Raw genomic sequence first — 15,000 nt, 5'->3', positions numbered from 1 at the left:
GACTCTCAGCTTTTCACACAGTAGACTTGGTTTCAGTGCTCAGCTTCTCCTCCAGCTCTCTGTGGGTCTAACAGCTCCAGCTGCTAAGTGCTTACTGCTGTCACAGGAAAAATACTGTGTGTGTGTGTGTGTGTGTGTGTGTGTGTGTGTGTGTGTGTTCGTGTGTGTGTTCAAACCTGTGACCCCCTGCACTCTGGAGGTCACAGGTTATGAGTACATGCAAGTGTGCAGCGATTCAGACCAAAAAACCGTCACTGCGAACAGTGTATGGAGCTGTGTCCAGTTTGAGGAGCAGAGTGTTTGAGCGGACGTCTTATGGTCCTTCAGTGTGTTCAGGAGCTTCTTACTGCATGTAAAACATCTGCAAAGTCACGAAGGTCCACACCAAAGGGAGTTTTCTGCCCGACAGAAAACACTGGTCCTGAACTACCAGATGTGCCTCGTCATCAGTCACTGCTTTTATTAATCACACACAACATGCAGAGTTACAGAGTCCGAATCTGCACAGGCCATGCTTAGGTGAAATTATTTCTCTGCTTCTATCCCATCCTGGTCAGTCCTTCCTCCATGGAAGGACCAGGCGCAGTGGGCTTTTTAGTGGGGGTATTTTTATGGAGGATACCCCAGGTGAACACGGGGAGAACATGCAAACTCCCTTAAAGGGCAGCAGGCACTGAAAGCATGGTGGACGACACGCCCCCAGCGCCCCAGGCAGGCATCGAGCCTGGGACCTCTAGCTGTGAGGCGACAGTGTTACCACTGTCCCACCGGGCCACTTCTGGTACTTGCCTGCGTCACCATGTAACACACGCCTCCTCCGTTCACGTGACCGCCACGCCCACCAAACCCAGTTAATGAATTGGTCTGCCATTGTTGTTTCCTGGCTAACGCTGGCTTCAGCAACACGAGGGTGTGGAAGGTGTGAGCAAAGCATGCAGATTCTCTGTGGTTGGCAGCAAGAACCAACACAGAAGTCTTTGTCTAATTCCACCAGTGTGAAGAGATCCAGACCAAGTGGATTGACTGTATCTAAAATGAAATAAATGAAACTGTGAGTGCTTTCTAACTGAGGATGGATCGACACCGGCTGTCAATGAACTGACTTCAAACTTGGAAAGATGCAAGTTTTTCCGTGTTTTAGATTGTTTTACTGTTTATTTTGTTGGTTGTCCTGTTTAACTTGGCAGTAGCTGGTCGGCTAATACGACTGCTCCAAGGGCTGGGTGGTATACCAGTTTCATCACCGTCAGCGGTGTCAACTTCTATCACTACATGCAATGGCATCATCACTGTGATGAAAGTTTTAGCATATTAAAAATTATGTGCTCTACTGTGGCTGTGATAGCATGCAGGTAGAGGGCTGCACGTGTGCTCATTGAACTGGAGTTACACAACTGACAACTACTGTATTTTCCTCTATAACACCGACTCTGGTAGCACGAAGACATGAAGGTAACATTATGAGCAACACACCAGTTTCTCTCCTGTTGACTGTAAGAATGTGGCAAGCCTGTTGAATTTGTTGTTGGCACGTTTCATGCTAGTATGTGGCTAGTAGCCTCTACTGCAGCCCCACAGGCTGCAGCAGTGTTGGAGAGTTTCAGATTGAGAAACAGGTAAGAGAATCTGTGTGAACGTTCAGCCTCATTTGAAGCCATTTAAAGAACCAGATTCCAGGTTTTGACGTGGAAACTGTTTGTCACATAACTTTTGTGTCGTCTCTCATAGCCAGAGTTAACGTTAGCTCCACGCGTTAGCACGCGCTCTGCTGGTCTGTTGTTACAGGAAAGCCTCCTCTGCTGCGTCTGTATGTGTGTCTGTTGCCGTAACCTGCTGTTCAGCACTGATGAGGTGGAAGCTAGTTGTGATGTAGCCTCCGTTTGTCCAGCAGTCAGTGGTCAGCGCTAGCTTGACTTCTAGCTCAACATTCTTCTCCTCAAAGTGTTTTTCAGTGTGTTTAGTCACATTAGCTTGACGGCTAACATCCTTGGGCTCGGGGTATTGATCAACAAATCAAACATACGACAGACTTTGATCAGAGGAACGCAGATAAAAACTCATCCTTCAGTTCTTCTCCTTTCGTTAACAGTCTAAGTTTCATTTCTGGCTTGAACTGAATCTTTTTGCTGCTTTGTGTTCGGTGTGGTCCAGCAGCCACGCGCTGCCTTGCTGGAAGGCACCTTGGCAGTGTGGCTCCACAGTAGAGAAGATGACCTAAACGACTGATAAATAAATCTGATTAACATTTGTGTGACTGAGTGAATGTGAACCTCCTGAATGAATGAATGAACCCTGTCCATCTGCCTGTTGTAGGGGACAGGGGACAGGGTCGTTACCATGGTGCTGAAGGAGCTTCCTGGTAAAAAGGCATCCTCAGAAGGAAACCCCCTCCTCACCGTGACAACCAAGGTTGGCATGACGACCATGTTTGTTTGTTTACCTCACACCGCTCAGAGTTTTTTTTTGGTTCTTGTTTTATTTCATTTTTGTTGTTTGCCTGAACCTGAAACCTGCAGCTTCACGTTTCATTTCCGCTCAGACAGAGTCAGACACACCTGGACAGGTAGAACAGGACAGGTCACATGATGAGGTCCAGTGTAACCCAGAAACCTGAAGCACACAGAAGACGTCTGCGTGGACCGTAGAGACTAGAAGACGTCACGCGTGTCTCTGTTAATGTGTCTTCATGTCAGGAGTGTCGCTCACCTGCTGAGAGGGAAACGTGTTCTCATGATGTCGTTTTGTTATTTTCAGGAGCTTTGATGTCAAAACACTTCAGGGATGAAGGTGATCACACACACGATGGATGACTGAAAAAGAAATACTCGAAAAGTATTTCTCAGTAAACTAAAGCGTTAACTAGCGACTGGCCAGCGAGTAGCTAAAACACATCAACTCATTTCATGGCCTGCATCAATGAATGTATTCATAAATATTCCTAAATACATGACAAATGAAACACTAATCAATGAAATGATAACTCAGTAAAAGAAGTCCTTAATTTTCCTGCTCATCTCACAAACATGTTTGCTTCTACAGTCGTGGTGAACGACTCAGGCAGCGCTAACTACTGTAGCTCATGAGCTAACATGCTAACAGGCTAGGACATGCTAGTGCTAATCAGTCACATAACCTCCCCATGTTCTTTTTTCTCTGTGCTGTTCTGTTGACCAGAGTTTGTGAAGAAGGGAGAAGTTAGCAGCCTGCTAACTGCTAACAGAGTTTGATTCACTCACTCAAGGCCACGAAAATGTTCAAATCGTCTGAGTCTCGTCCAGATGTTACTGAGCGTTCACAGCAGCGAAGCTTTACCACCGTGTGCCCGTGGGCTGCAGACAGTCTGCCCCCCCTTGGTGCAGGTTGTTGTTGTTGTTGTTGTTGTTGTTGTTGTTGTTGTTGTTGTTGTTGTTGTTGTTGGGCTGAATGCACCTTGTGAGGAAGACCTGCAGACACTGCTCAGATCATTTTCCTGAAAAGAAGTGTGGAGCTGGTCATCAGTCAAAGATACAACACTAACAAACCGGTTTAATAACCAGTTTAATCATACAGCAATTTACTATGAGTTGTCTCGTTGGTTAGTTCATTAGCTTGTTGGCTAACAGCACAGCGAGCGCTGACTCACAGCTGATTGGCTGAGGTGCAGTCTGTCTCACGCTCGGCACCGTGATGTCAGTCAGTATGAAATGCAGTAAGAGATGAATATTGACGAGCGATCACAGAGCAGTGTTGTTGTGATATTCGTGGTGATGCGTCAGTAGAGTTGTGAGGTGTTGTGTGAGGTCACAGGTCAAAGGTGAACACAGGTGAACTCTGTCACGTCAGCCTGTGATTATTATCATTGACATTATTATCATCTTGACATCGTGCTCTCTTCTGTCCGCCTGTCTTCTGAAATCGTCTCGTTTTCTTTCCCATGAATCAGTTTGTTTTGTTTTCTAACCCCCAGCTGAACTCTGACATCTGGAAGTGAACAGACGTTTTCTGGATGTCGTGTGAAGTGTGAGGAGGGATTTGATCGGTGTTACGAGCGGATGTTCCTCACTGGATGTGGAGCTGTTGTGCTCTTTCACAGGATTAAATACCAGCATATTCCTGTTGACATGTGGACGTACAGGGCCGTGTGGATTAGGATTAGGAAGGCACACACACACACACACACACACACACACACACACACACACACAGATCTGTGATCAGGTTAAATCAGGCCTCGGACTGAACTGGTGAATTAAACGTTGTACTTCGTCCTATGTTTCCCAGAATGCCTTTCAGTGACCCCGAGCTGGCAGCAGTGCAAGGACTCTGACAGGAAATGAACAGAGCAGAAAACGTCTCTGTCTGCTGGAAGCAAACTGTGTTTCTGTCTTCGTCTGCTTCCCTGATCCCTGTCCAACAGTCTGCGTCTCTGTCGTCTCAACAGCCAATCAGAATCAGAATCAGAATCAGAATCAGAAAAAGCTTTATTGCCAAGTACGCTTTTACACATACGAGGAATTTGTTCTGGTGAAATTGGTGCATGACACATCTACTAAAATAAGAGCATAAGATATAACAATTTAAATATATATACACAAGTCTGTTTTTTGTTGTTTGTTATTTTCCGGAAACACAGTCTGTTTTTCAGAAACAAGTCCAAGTTGAGCATTAATGTAACGCATAGAGTTGTATTTATGTCAGTGTGACAGATGAGGCAGAGGTGGAGTGTGAAGAGTGTCGGGGGGGTTCCGGGCCTTGTTGGTCAGGCTGACAGCAGACGGGAAAAAACTGTTCTTGTGGCGTGAGGTTTTGGTCCTGATGGACCGCAGCCTCCTGCCAGAGGGGAGCGTCTCAAAGAGTTTGTGTCCGGGGTGAGAGGGATCAGCCTGCACGCCTCAGGGTCCTGGAGGCGCACAGGTCCTGAAGAGATGGTAGATTGCAGCCAATCACCTTCTCTGCAGACCGAATGACACGCTGCAGTCTGCCCTTGTCCTTGGCGGTGGCAGCAGCGTACCAGACGGTGATGGAGGAGGTGAGGATGGACTCAATGATGGCTGTGTAGAAGTGCACCATCATTGTCTTTGGCAGGCTGAATTTCTTCAGCTGCCGTAGGAAGAACATCCTCTGCTGTGCTTTCCTGATGAGGGAGCTGATGTTCGGCTCCCACTTGAGGTCCTGGGAGATGATAGTTCCCAGGAAGCGGAAAGACTCCACAGTGTCAATAGTGGAGTCACAGAGGGTGATGGGGGCGGGTGAGGCTGAGTTCTTCCTGTAGTCCACAACCATCTCCACTGTCTTTAGAGCATTTAGCTCCAGGTTGTTCTGGTTGCACCAGGTCACCAGATGGTCAACCTCCCACCTGTAGGCGGACTCGTCGCCATCAGAGATGAGTCCGATGAGGGTGGTGTCGTCCGCAAACTTCAGGAGCTTGACAGACTGGTGACTGGAGGTGCAGCTGTTTGTGTACAGGGAGAAGAGCAGAGGAGAAAGAACACAGCCCTGGGGGGATCCGGTGCTGATGGTCTTAGCGTCGGAGAAGTGTTTCCCCAGCTTCACGCACTGTTTCCTGTCAGACAGGAAGTCTGTGATCCACCTGCAGGTGGAGTCAGGCACGCTCAGCTGGGAGAGCTTCTCCTGAAGCAGAGTTGGGATGATGGTGTTGAAGGCTGGTGGTGGTGAGGCGGCCGTAGAGCAGCAGACCAGCAGTCCTGGAGGACGTTCACGGTGCTGCAGCTGGTTGTTCACATGTAAAGTGAGAGTGTGAAGGAGGACAGAAGTGATGTCCTGCGTCGCACTGGAGGCTCTTTCACACCTGCAGTTTGACGTGTCTCACATGTGAAGTGTCTGAGTCTCATGAGGACAGTTTAAGGTCTCAGAAGCACGAAGCTCCATGTTCAAACGTGTTTCATAAACCGTGAGATAAAGGTTGAAGATCCTCCTCAGATCAGATGATACAACACAGAAACAATGCGACCGACGACCGACGGCCAACGGCGCCGATCAACAAACGATCCGTCCGAACTCTTTATGTCCACCAGGACAGCTGAGTGTTTGAATGTCTCTCCATGACGTCCTGCCGTGTAGTGACTGTGTATGTTGGACGTTTAACAGGCAGCAGAATTATCTCTAATAGGGTCAAATGAGGAAGGTTTTACTGAGATTCACGAGCCTCCGTCGTTCTCACGATGCTCGTTAACGAAGACTTGAGCTGTGAAAGGCGTCAGTGATGCAGCCTGAGGTCCACCTGAAGACCAGGCAGCGTCCACGAAAGGCTGCGGCTCGGCCTGATTCGCTGTTCTGAGGGAGGTCTGATCGTCTGAGTCTGTCTAACTCCTTCAGGCTGGCTTCAGTCCTCCTCTGCGCCTCCTCTGCTCCTCCTCACTCTGTCCTGTCAGCAGCAGCTCTGATGAATTAAACATGTAAAGAGGCTGAAACAGTGAATCAGCAGCTGCTCTGTTCATGAATGGACTGAAGGACTGAACGTGTCTCACTGCTCTCTGAAAAGCTCTCCAGGCGTCCCTCCAACACAAAATGGTTCATTAAGGTTTAAAAAGGCACAAAGAGCTTCAAACCTTCGGAGGATCGTGTTCGGGACTCGTTTGGGAACGTTTCATCATATTTGGAGCAGTTTCTCTTCTTTACTGTGACTTGAGCCTCACTGGCCTTCGCTTCTTCTCTGCAGTCATCCTTCAGTGAGCGGCACTGATGGACGACAGCGCTGCTCGAGTATTTACAGCCTGCTGAGACGTGTTTCTCTTATTCTTTCAAATCAAAGCACATTGAAGTGAATGAACAGCCACGACGCCTCCAATCACATCGTATTTATCAAACGTCTCAGAGGAAATCTATCCTAACGGGCCAAACGTCCGGGCTGCAGGCAGCGACGCTCGCGATAACTGCAGGACGTCCCTGAGAGTCATCGTGTTTTTCATTTTCCTTCAGTATGAGCAGTGATATTTATCGGTACACCCAGAGTACTCTGTTAACAGGAGCCGCTAACAGGAGCTGCTAACAGGAGCCGCTAACAGGAGGCGCTAACAGGAGCCGCTAATAGGAGGCGCTAACAGGAGCTGCTAACAGGAGTGGCTAACAGGAGCTGCTAACAGGAGCCGCTAACAGGAGCTGCTAACAGGAGCCGCTAACAGGAGTGGCTAACAGGAGCCGCTAACAGGAGCTGCTAACAGGAGCTGCTAACAGGAGTGGCTAACAGCTAATTCAACCAACTGCTAATGGAGATAACTTGACAAAATAGAAACAAAGATAGACTTAAAAAAAATCAAGCTAACAGCGAAGTCACCGTCAAGTCAAAGTCACTATTAGAAGAAGATAGAGTTTAGTAATGAAACAGTGAAAGTGCAGTTCAGAGACACAGTAGAGTGCAGTTCAGAGACGCAGTAGAGTGCAGTACAGAGACGCAGTAGAGTGCAGTTCAGAGACGCAGTAGAGTGCAGTACAGAGACACAGTAGAGTGCAGTTCAGAGACGCAGTAGAGTGCAGTACAGAGACACAGTAGAGTGCAGTACAGAGAGGCAGTAGAGTGTAGTACAGAGACGCAGTAGAGTGCAGTTCAGAGACACAGTAGAGTGCAGTACAGAGACGCAGTAGAGTGCAGTTCAGAGACGCAGTAGAGTGCAGTACAGAGACACAGTAGAGTGCAGTTCAGAGACGCAGTAGAGTGCAGTACAGAGACACAGTAGAGTGCAGTACAGAGAGGCAGTAGAGTGTAGTACAGAGACGCAGTAGAGTGCAGTACAGAGAGGCAGTAGAGTGTAGTACAGAGAGGCAGTAGAGTGCAGTACAGAGACGCAGTAGAGTGCAGTACAGAGACACAGTAGAGTGTAGTACAGAGACGCAGTAGAGTGCAGTACAGAGACGCAGTAGAGTGCAGTAGAGTGCAGTACAGAGATGCAGTAGAGTGCAGTACAGAGACGCAGTAGAGTGCAGTACAGAGACACAGTGGAGTGCAGTAGAGTGCAGTACAGAGATGCAGTAGAGTGCAGTACAGAGACGCAGTAGAGTGCAGTACAGAGACACAGTGGAGTGCAGTAGAGTGCAGTACAGAGATGCAGTAGAGTGCAGTACAGAGACACAGTAGAGTGCAGTACAGAGATGCAGTAGAGTGCAGTACAGAGACGCAGTAGAGTGCAGTACAGAGATGCAGTAGAGTGTAGTACAGAGACGCAGTAGAGTGCAGTACAGAGATGCAGTAGAGTGTAGTACAGAGACGCAGTAGAGTGCAGTACAGAGACACAGTGGAGTGCAGTAGAGTGCAGTACAGAGATGCAGTAGAGTGCAGTAGAGTGCAGTACAGAGATGCAGTAGAGTGTAGTACAGAGACGCAGTAGAGTGCAGTACGGAGACGCAGTGGAGTGCAGTAGACTGCAGTACAGAGATGCAGTAGAGTGCAGTACAGAGACGCAGTAGAGTGCAGTTATCGTCCTCCATCATACTCCTTGAAGCCGTCCCTCCTCCTCTCTGGCCTCTAACTTGCTGTTTTCGGTCTCCAGCTGGTTCGGGAGCAGCAGGAGAGTCGACCCCTGCTGAGTCCCTCCATTGACGACTTCCTGTCTGAGAGCCGGAGCGATGCCTCCTCCGCCCGACCCCTCACCTCCAACACAGCGGGTAAGCTCCCGCTAATTATCACCTCTCACCCCCCTCTGTCTCCCCCGTCCTCCACAGCTCAGCAGGGATCCTATGCTGCTCATCAGCACCTCCTCTTCATCCATCCTCCTCTCACGGCTCCACCCTCCCTCCTCTCAGGTGGTGTCAGGGTGAAGGAGGTGCCCGGATGATGCGCCGGGTTGCTCCTCTCCCCTCATGGCACTGCAGACTCTGACCTCCTTCTTCTCTCTGCACTTCTTCCTCCATTTGTTTCTTCTCCCTGTCTGCTGCTCCTTCGTGATTTTCCCAAAGCTCTTTGTTCAGCTCCTCCTCTGACCTCCTCTCCTTTTCACCTCTCTGATGAGTGCCTTTGCTGTCCTCTCTCCTCCTGTGTTCCTCTAACTTTGTGTCCTTGCTGTCCTCCTTCCTCCTCTGTGGCCATCTGTCACCTCCAACTCAGCAGGTACACCAGCCATTAATTAACACCTCTGACCTGCTTCGTCCTCCTGTCTGCTCCTTCCTCCTCCTCCTCCTCCTCACATTCATTATGAGTCTCATGCAGACTCTCTGCTCTGTTTCTGTATTTTCATCAAAAAAACTTTCCACATCTCAGAAACTGATCAGCTGAAATTTCATCTGTTCTGCTTCAAACTGCTGATCAAACGGTGGCGTCCTGTGTCAGAGCGTGATGAGACATTTAAAGGTCAACGTGAACGAGCTCCGTTTGGATGTCAGTGCACACTGTTTATTCTCTGAGCACTGTAACGTTCAGGGGACACGTACTGTGATGTTCAGGGGACATGTACTAGAACGTTCAGGGGACACGTACTGTGACATTCAGGGGACATGTACTGTAATGTTCATCCCAAAATTTAAATCATCCTTTCTCAGATTTAGAAATCTGGATTTTCTTGCTTTAGTTGTCATCAGACACCCTGTCTGTCCACCCTGTCCTACAGTTCTGTCCACAGCTCTGGACCTGGTGGACCTCAGTGAGCCGGGGGAGAGCAGCGGGAGCAGTAGCGCTGGTAGTAGTGGCAGCAGCAGTAATAAGGACCAGAAGAGGAGCCCTCTGAGGAGGATGGGCAGCTCGAGAAGCTCGAGGAGCTCGAGGAGCTCGAGGAGTCCTCGGCGCCGGACGAGACCTGAGGAAACGGAGCTGATCCAGGTTGAGGTGGAACACCTGCCTGCCACTCCCAGAACACCTGAGAGGATCTCGCTGGACTCAGGTACTGCAGACTAAACCAACACACAGGAACCATGTGACAACAGATAATGAGCGTATTCATTTTTATTATGTTCAAGACAACAAAGAAGGTGATTTTTTGAAACGACTGGTAACAGAAACACTGAATCGTCATGATGACGGAAACAGACCTCAGATCAGCTTCAGGTTGTTTTTAGCTGCTTGTCCTCGTGTTGTTCATTTTGTTGAAAGCTTTGAGCTCAGTCAGCTGTGAGTAAAAACCAGTGGATGCTGACTTTAATCTGAGCTTTTACTGTGATGAGAACTGAGCTTCCTGTTTCACCTCTGTGTCCTCAGAAGGTTTTAAGGACTTTTATTGATAGACGTGATCATGACACAAAGATTTAGTATGCAGATTGACATGAACGTGAACTAAGCTTCTGACTGTTTTCTTGAAATGATAATTCCAGTTTTCTGACGACTTCTGTCTGATTTTTGTACTTTTGGTGATTATTTCCTCACATGTACTCAGTTTGTTACAGCAGTGGGAGTCTGATCAGATCTGATGCATCACGTTGTTGTTGTTGTTGTGTTCACAGTCAGTCTGTCGTCTCCTCTGGACAAATGGGACGAGGTTAACCTGGACGTGGAGGACGGAGGACGCAGGAGATACGAGAAGAGATGCACCTCCCATCACTCCTCCAGTGAACTACTGTGGTACTGTCTGTCTGTCTGTCTGCTAACAGCTGCTTTACCGCTAATACAGCCTTAACGCTAACAGCTGCTTTACCGCCAACAGACCTTTGATGCTAACAGCTGCTTTAACGCTAACAGCTGCTTTAACGCCAACAGACCTTTGATGCTAACAGCTGCTTTAACACTAACAGACCTTTGATGCTAACAGCTGCTTTAACGCTAACAGCTGCTTTAACGCTAACAGACTTGTAACGCTAACAGACCTTTGATGCTAACAGCTGCTTTAACACTAACAGACCTTTGATGCTAACAGCTGCTTTAATGCTAACAGCCGCTTTAAGGCTAACAGACCTTTAACGCTAACAGACCCTTGATGTTAGCAGGCGCTTTAACGCCAACAGACCTTTGATGCTAACAGCTGCTTTAATGCTAACAGACCTTTGATGCTAACAGCTACTTTAACACTAACAGAGCTTTCATGCTAACAGCTGCTTTAACGCTAATAGAGCCTTAAGGCTAACAGCAGCTTTGTGTTTCGCTCTTCAGGTCTGCAGAGTTTAAAACTGATCCTCAAACAAAGACCTCCTTTGACATCCACAGCTTCGACGATCTCGACTTCATCTCTTCAACACAGGTGAGCTGCTGTCTCACACCACTGTAGTACTGCTCATATTCACACTGCAGTACTTCATCCTCAATAGAGTACTGTGGATCCAGTGTACAGTTCAGGGAGCCTGGGAAAATGGAACTTGGAATTTCAAAGTCTTGTTTTCCAGCCCTTCATCCAGCCTGTTCATGGTCGAATGCATGAACGCACACCGACAGCGCAGTGAGCTCAGCGTCCACAGAGCCTCTTCCTCACTGATAGAAGTGCTTCAGAGGACAATGTGTGGACTGAAGTGAATATGGTCACCGTGAAGTGTACAGCACAGAACATGGACACACCTGTACAAAACAGTTTGAGTGATTATTGGTGCTAAAGGGTCATGGAAATTTCATTATGGATCCTTGAGAAGTCATGGAAAAGTTTTGAATGACTTTGACTTTGTTCTCAGGCTTTTTGTGTCTGTTGGTTTGTCTCACTGACAGCTGCTGGCTGACCTTCCTCTGCGTGTGTGTGTGTGTGTGTGTGTGTGTGTGTGTGTGTGTGTGTGTGTGTTTCCAGGACTGCGGGGTGTCCAGACAGCGCAGACGGACCCGTTCCTTGTTGGCTAGAAAGGAGTCTCTGGAGGACGAGTTTGTTAGAGCGAAGGCTGCTGTTGAGGTATAAACACACACAAACACACACACACACACAAAATGTCCTCATTGTCCATGAACGTCCTCACTGAATCTCTACTTTCTAAACTTTCCAAACGTGTCATCGCTGTGAAAATCCTTCACTTGGTTGTGATGACGACTGTCTCGTTCAGCCGCTCCGTGTTGAAGATCAGATGTTGCTGATGTCATCAGAAAGCTGCTTCCTGTCATCTGAGAATCCAGCAGGCAGTCAGATTAATGACTGCACTCAGATCAGCCTCCGTCAGGACGAACCGGCAGCCTCGGGATCAGTTTTCAAGTGAGACTCTGATACGGTCCGAGTCCTCAGCTGATCTGCAGTCTGAGCAGTTTGATCCGTGCGACGTTCACTCATGTTTCCTGTTTTCATCTCAAACTGACTCATGGAATGAGGCAGAAAACCAAAAACAGCTCAGACACTTTGTTTTCCTGTGCAGTGACTTTCAGGTCAGGTTGAATCTTTTCATGATTTCTGAGTCTGTGTTGATGAATTTTACTGTCATGTTGCTCAGACGGCCTGCAGTGATAATCACATCGACGTTGTCTCTCCAGAGCGATGGAAACAGCCCGTCTGATGAAACACAGCATTAATCAGAACCACTCTGGTCTGACGTCATTTCACCGTCAGCGTCATAAAAGGTTCTCTGCTGAGAAAAAGGAATCAGAAGCATAAAGTGACTGAATGTCAGTCACAGAAACAAGGACGACGCCTTTATTCATAAAACATTTGTTCCTGTCAGACAAAGAAAAGACAACACTCAACCAATAAAAGCAGCTCGACAGAGGGAGGAGGAGCCAATCGTGATGTCACAGTTCACCCAGTTAGCAGACAGGAAACGTACTTGGTTACCCGCCTGTCGGTGAACCGAACAGGGAGGGGTGACCGGGCTGTGGGAGGGTGGAGGTGAGGATGTGCTGGTTGAAGCTGCTTTGAATGCAGACAGAAATGGATCTTTGCACCGTAACAGAAGGATCCACCGTCACCTTCCAGCATCGGTCAGGAAATTCAGGGAATCACCTGACCGATCAAAGGTAGGACTCAAGGTCTCAGGGGAGGCGTCAAGGTCTCAGGGGAGGCGTCAAGGTCTGGGCCCCGTCTGGTTCTTCTTACGGTACCTTGTTACTTCACAGGTAGAGACGTCAACGCAGTCAAGTTGCGTCTCTTTTGATAATCGAGTCTCTCGATTGTCAGCTGACCAAAGTTGTGTCTCACCAGTAAATGTCTTCTGCTCGTCGTTGTTTTCTAACGTTCAGACTTCATTAGTCCTTCATTAAGTCAGTTCTCTGGAGGCGTTCGGCTCTAAAAGCTGTAAAGAAATCAGTTCCTGCTCATGAGACTGGTCAGGTAATGGTAACGAGTGCAGTGATTTAATCCTACAGTGGTCATAATGTCATAATCCCACGCAACACAACCCCCCCATGTACGTTATGTAATCCCTGCTAGTGTGGTTCTGCTGCCTGACTGACCCCCCCCACCGCTGATGAAGGTGAGGATGAGCAGGACGGGGGTTTGGTGGTTTGATGAAGGACTGACTGACGCTGTCTCTCATCGCACAGCTGCTTTGATGATTGTGGCCTCTAGATGTCGCTGACACACAGACTCATGTAAAGACCACAGAGCCAGGCTAGCTCTTTCCCCCCGTTTCCAGTCTTTATGCTAAGCTAAGCTAACCAGCTGCAGTCTGTCTTATTTCACGAAAATGTCAGACTTTGTCTTTAAGGTCTGATGTTTCCACCAATGAATCAAACGTTTTTATTTTTCTAAAATCAAGTACTGCATCTCCTGTTTTTACTAGCAGCGCTTTGGCCCAGACTGGTCCAGACTGGTCCAGACTGGTTCAGACTGGTTCAGACTGGTTCAGACTGGTCCAGACTGGTTCAGGACGGTGGATGATGGTGGTTCATATAATGGTTTGAGAAAATGAAGTGAACTAACAGCTCTGTGATTAAAGTGCAGATTTTCTCTGTCAGATATTTAATTTGAGGCTCTCGTGTCGATGAGGTCGTGTCCTTCTGCTCTCCAGTCGCGTCATGTCGGCTCGGTGAACCAATCACAGCGTCTCCTCTGATTGATGAGCCTCTGATTAAAAGCTCCTCTTCATCACGGCTGACAGTTTCTGAATTTAGCTGCAGGTGTTTTAATCCACGGAGACTCGAGGTCCTCTCTGACCGACTGTGTTAAATATGATGAAAACCTTTCGATGAGACGGTTTTGTGTTTTGCACTGTGCAGCAGGAGCTCTTTCTTTATCTTCAGCGTGAAGCTCCCTGTGGCCTCCAGCGCTCACAGTGCTGATTTTATATTTCTGTAAACATTTTTATTTGAGGAACAAATGTGTGAAAGTCAGACGTTTGATTCTGGTTACTGTGTTTCAGAGAATATTTCAGGATTTATCTGAGTCATTGGAGTCTGCACGGCTGGATTAACCTGTCAGAGATCTGCCTTTGAGTCCTTAGCGACCCCCCACCTGCCGCTCCAACCTGCCCCCCTCTGTGCATCATGTTTGAACCCCAGGCCTCCCGTCACGTACCCTTCAGGATTTTGCCAGCTAGCGACAGATAGAGGGCGTGACCCGCGTCAGCCGACCCTACTATCGAACCTCAGAGAGTGAGAGCGAGTGCTGCGTGACACAGTGACAACAACAATAACGAAGTCTGCTAACAGCCTAGATCCTCGTGCGAGCCAGAAAACACTTACTGATCAATTGCCAACTCCTATCATCACCATCATCCACAGCCTCGCTGCTCCAAACCACATCAGATCCTCTGTGTCAGTTTGAAGTTAACCTGATTTGGGAGCATGAGCACAGAATAATTCTTAAAACCAGACGTGAACACGGGGACACTGGAGGCCGGGTCAGACTGGGTGGAGGTCCGGTCTGGTTTGTACAGTACTAGTAATATTCAGAAGAGGAAACACGAACAGCAGGAGGACGTGACTGTGAGCTGAGAGCCTGATCACTGTGTTTGGAGGAGGTTGGTCAGGGCGAGGAGTGCTGAGTGTTTGAGGAGGGACTCAGAGTCCTGATCCACTATTTATATGTTCCTACATTATACAGCAGCACTCTGAGCTCAGAGACACCAGGCTGACGTGGACCTGGCGACAGTTGCAGAGGTGACTTCATGGAACAGGCCTCCTGGTTCCTGCAGGAACACTTCATGTTCCTCACATGTGATTGACAGGAAGCAGAACCTGAGCTGTGTTAGAAAAGATGCTTTGATGAGAAAAAGTCAAAGCTGCAAGAAGCCTGTGGGCATAAAAAC

At 48.2% G+C, this 15,000-nt stretch overlaps 1 protein-coding gene across 3 annotated transcripts in view; it reads left to right on the top strand.

The window, feature by feature from the left end:
* Window positions 1–15,000, top strand: part of pex5lb (peroxisomal biogenesis factor 5-like b) — a 32,762-nt gene that overhangs the window by 7,702 nt on the left and 10,060 nt on the right. Inside the window, exons 2-7 of one of the 3 annotated variants that reach the window (XM_076744797.1) lie at window positions 2,314–2,409; window positions 8,484–8,598; window positions 9,537–9,806; window positions 10,363–10,480; window positions 11,006–11,093; window positions 11,625–11,723. In XM_076744797.1, coding sequence (XP_076600912.1) covers window positions 2,314–2,409; window positions 8,484–8,598; window positions 9,537–9,806; window positions 10,363–10,480; window positions 11,006–11,093; window positions 11,625–11,723 — 786 coding nt within the window. The remainder of the gene's footprint in view (window positions 1–2,313; window positions 2,410–8,483; window positions 8,599–9,536; window positions 9,807–10,362; window positions 10,481–11,005; window positions 11,094–11,624; window positions 11,724–15,000) is intronic. The other 2 variants (XM_076744798.1, XM_076744796.1) reach the window with 2 other exon arrangements.

Source organism: Chaetodon auriga, chromosome 12 (genome assembly GCF_051107435.1).
Source record: "Chaetodon auriga isolate fChaAug3 chromosome 12, fChaAug3.hap1, whole genome shotgun sequence".
Taxonomy (NCBI): Eukaryota; Metazoa; Chordata; class Actinopteri; order Chaetodontiformes; family Chaetodontidae; genus Chaetodon; species Chaetodon auriga.
This window is presented reverse-complemented; position numbering and strand designations above follow the sequence as displayed.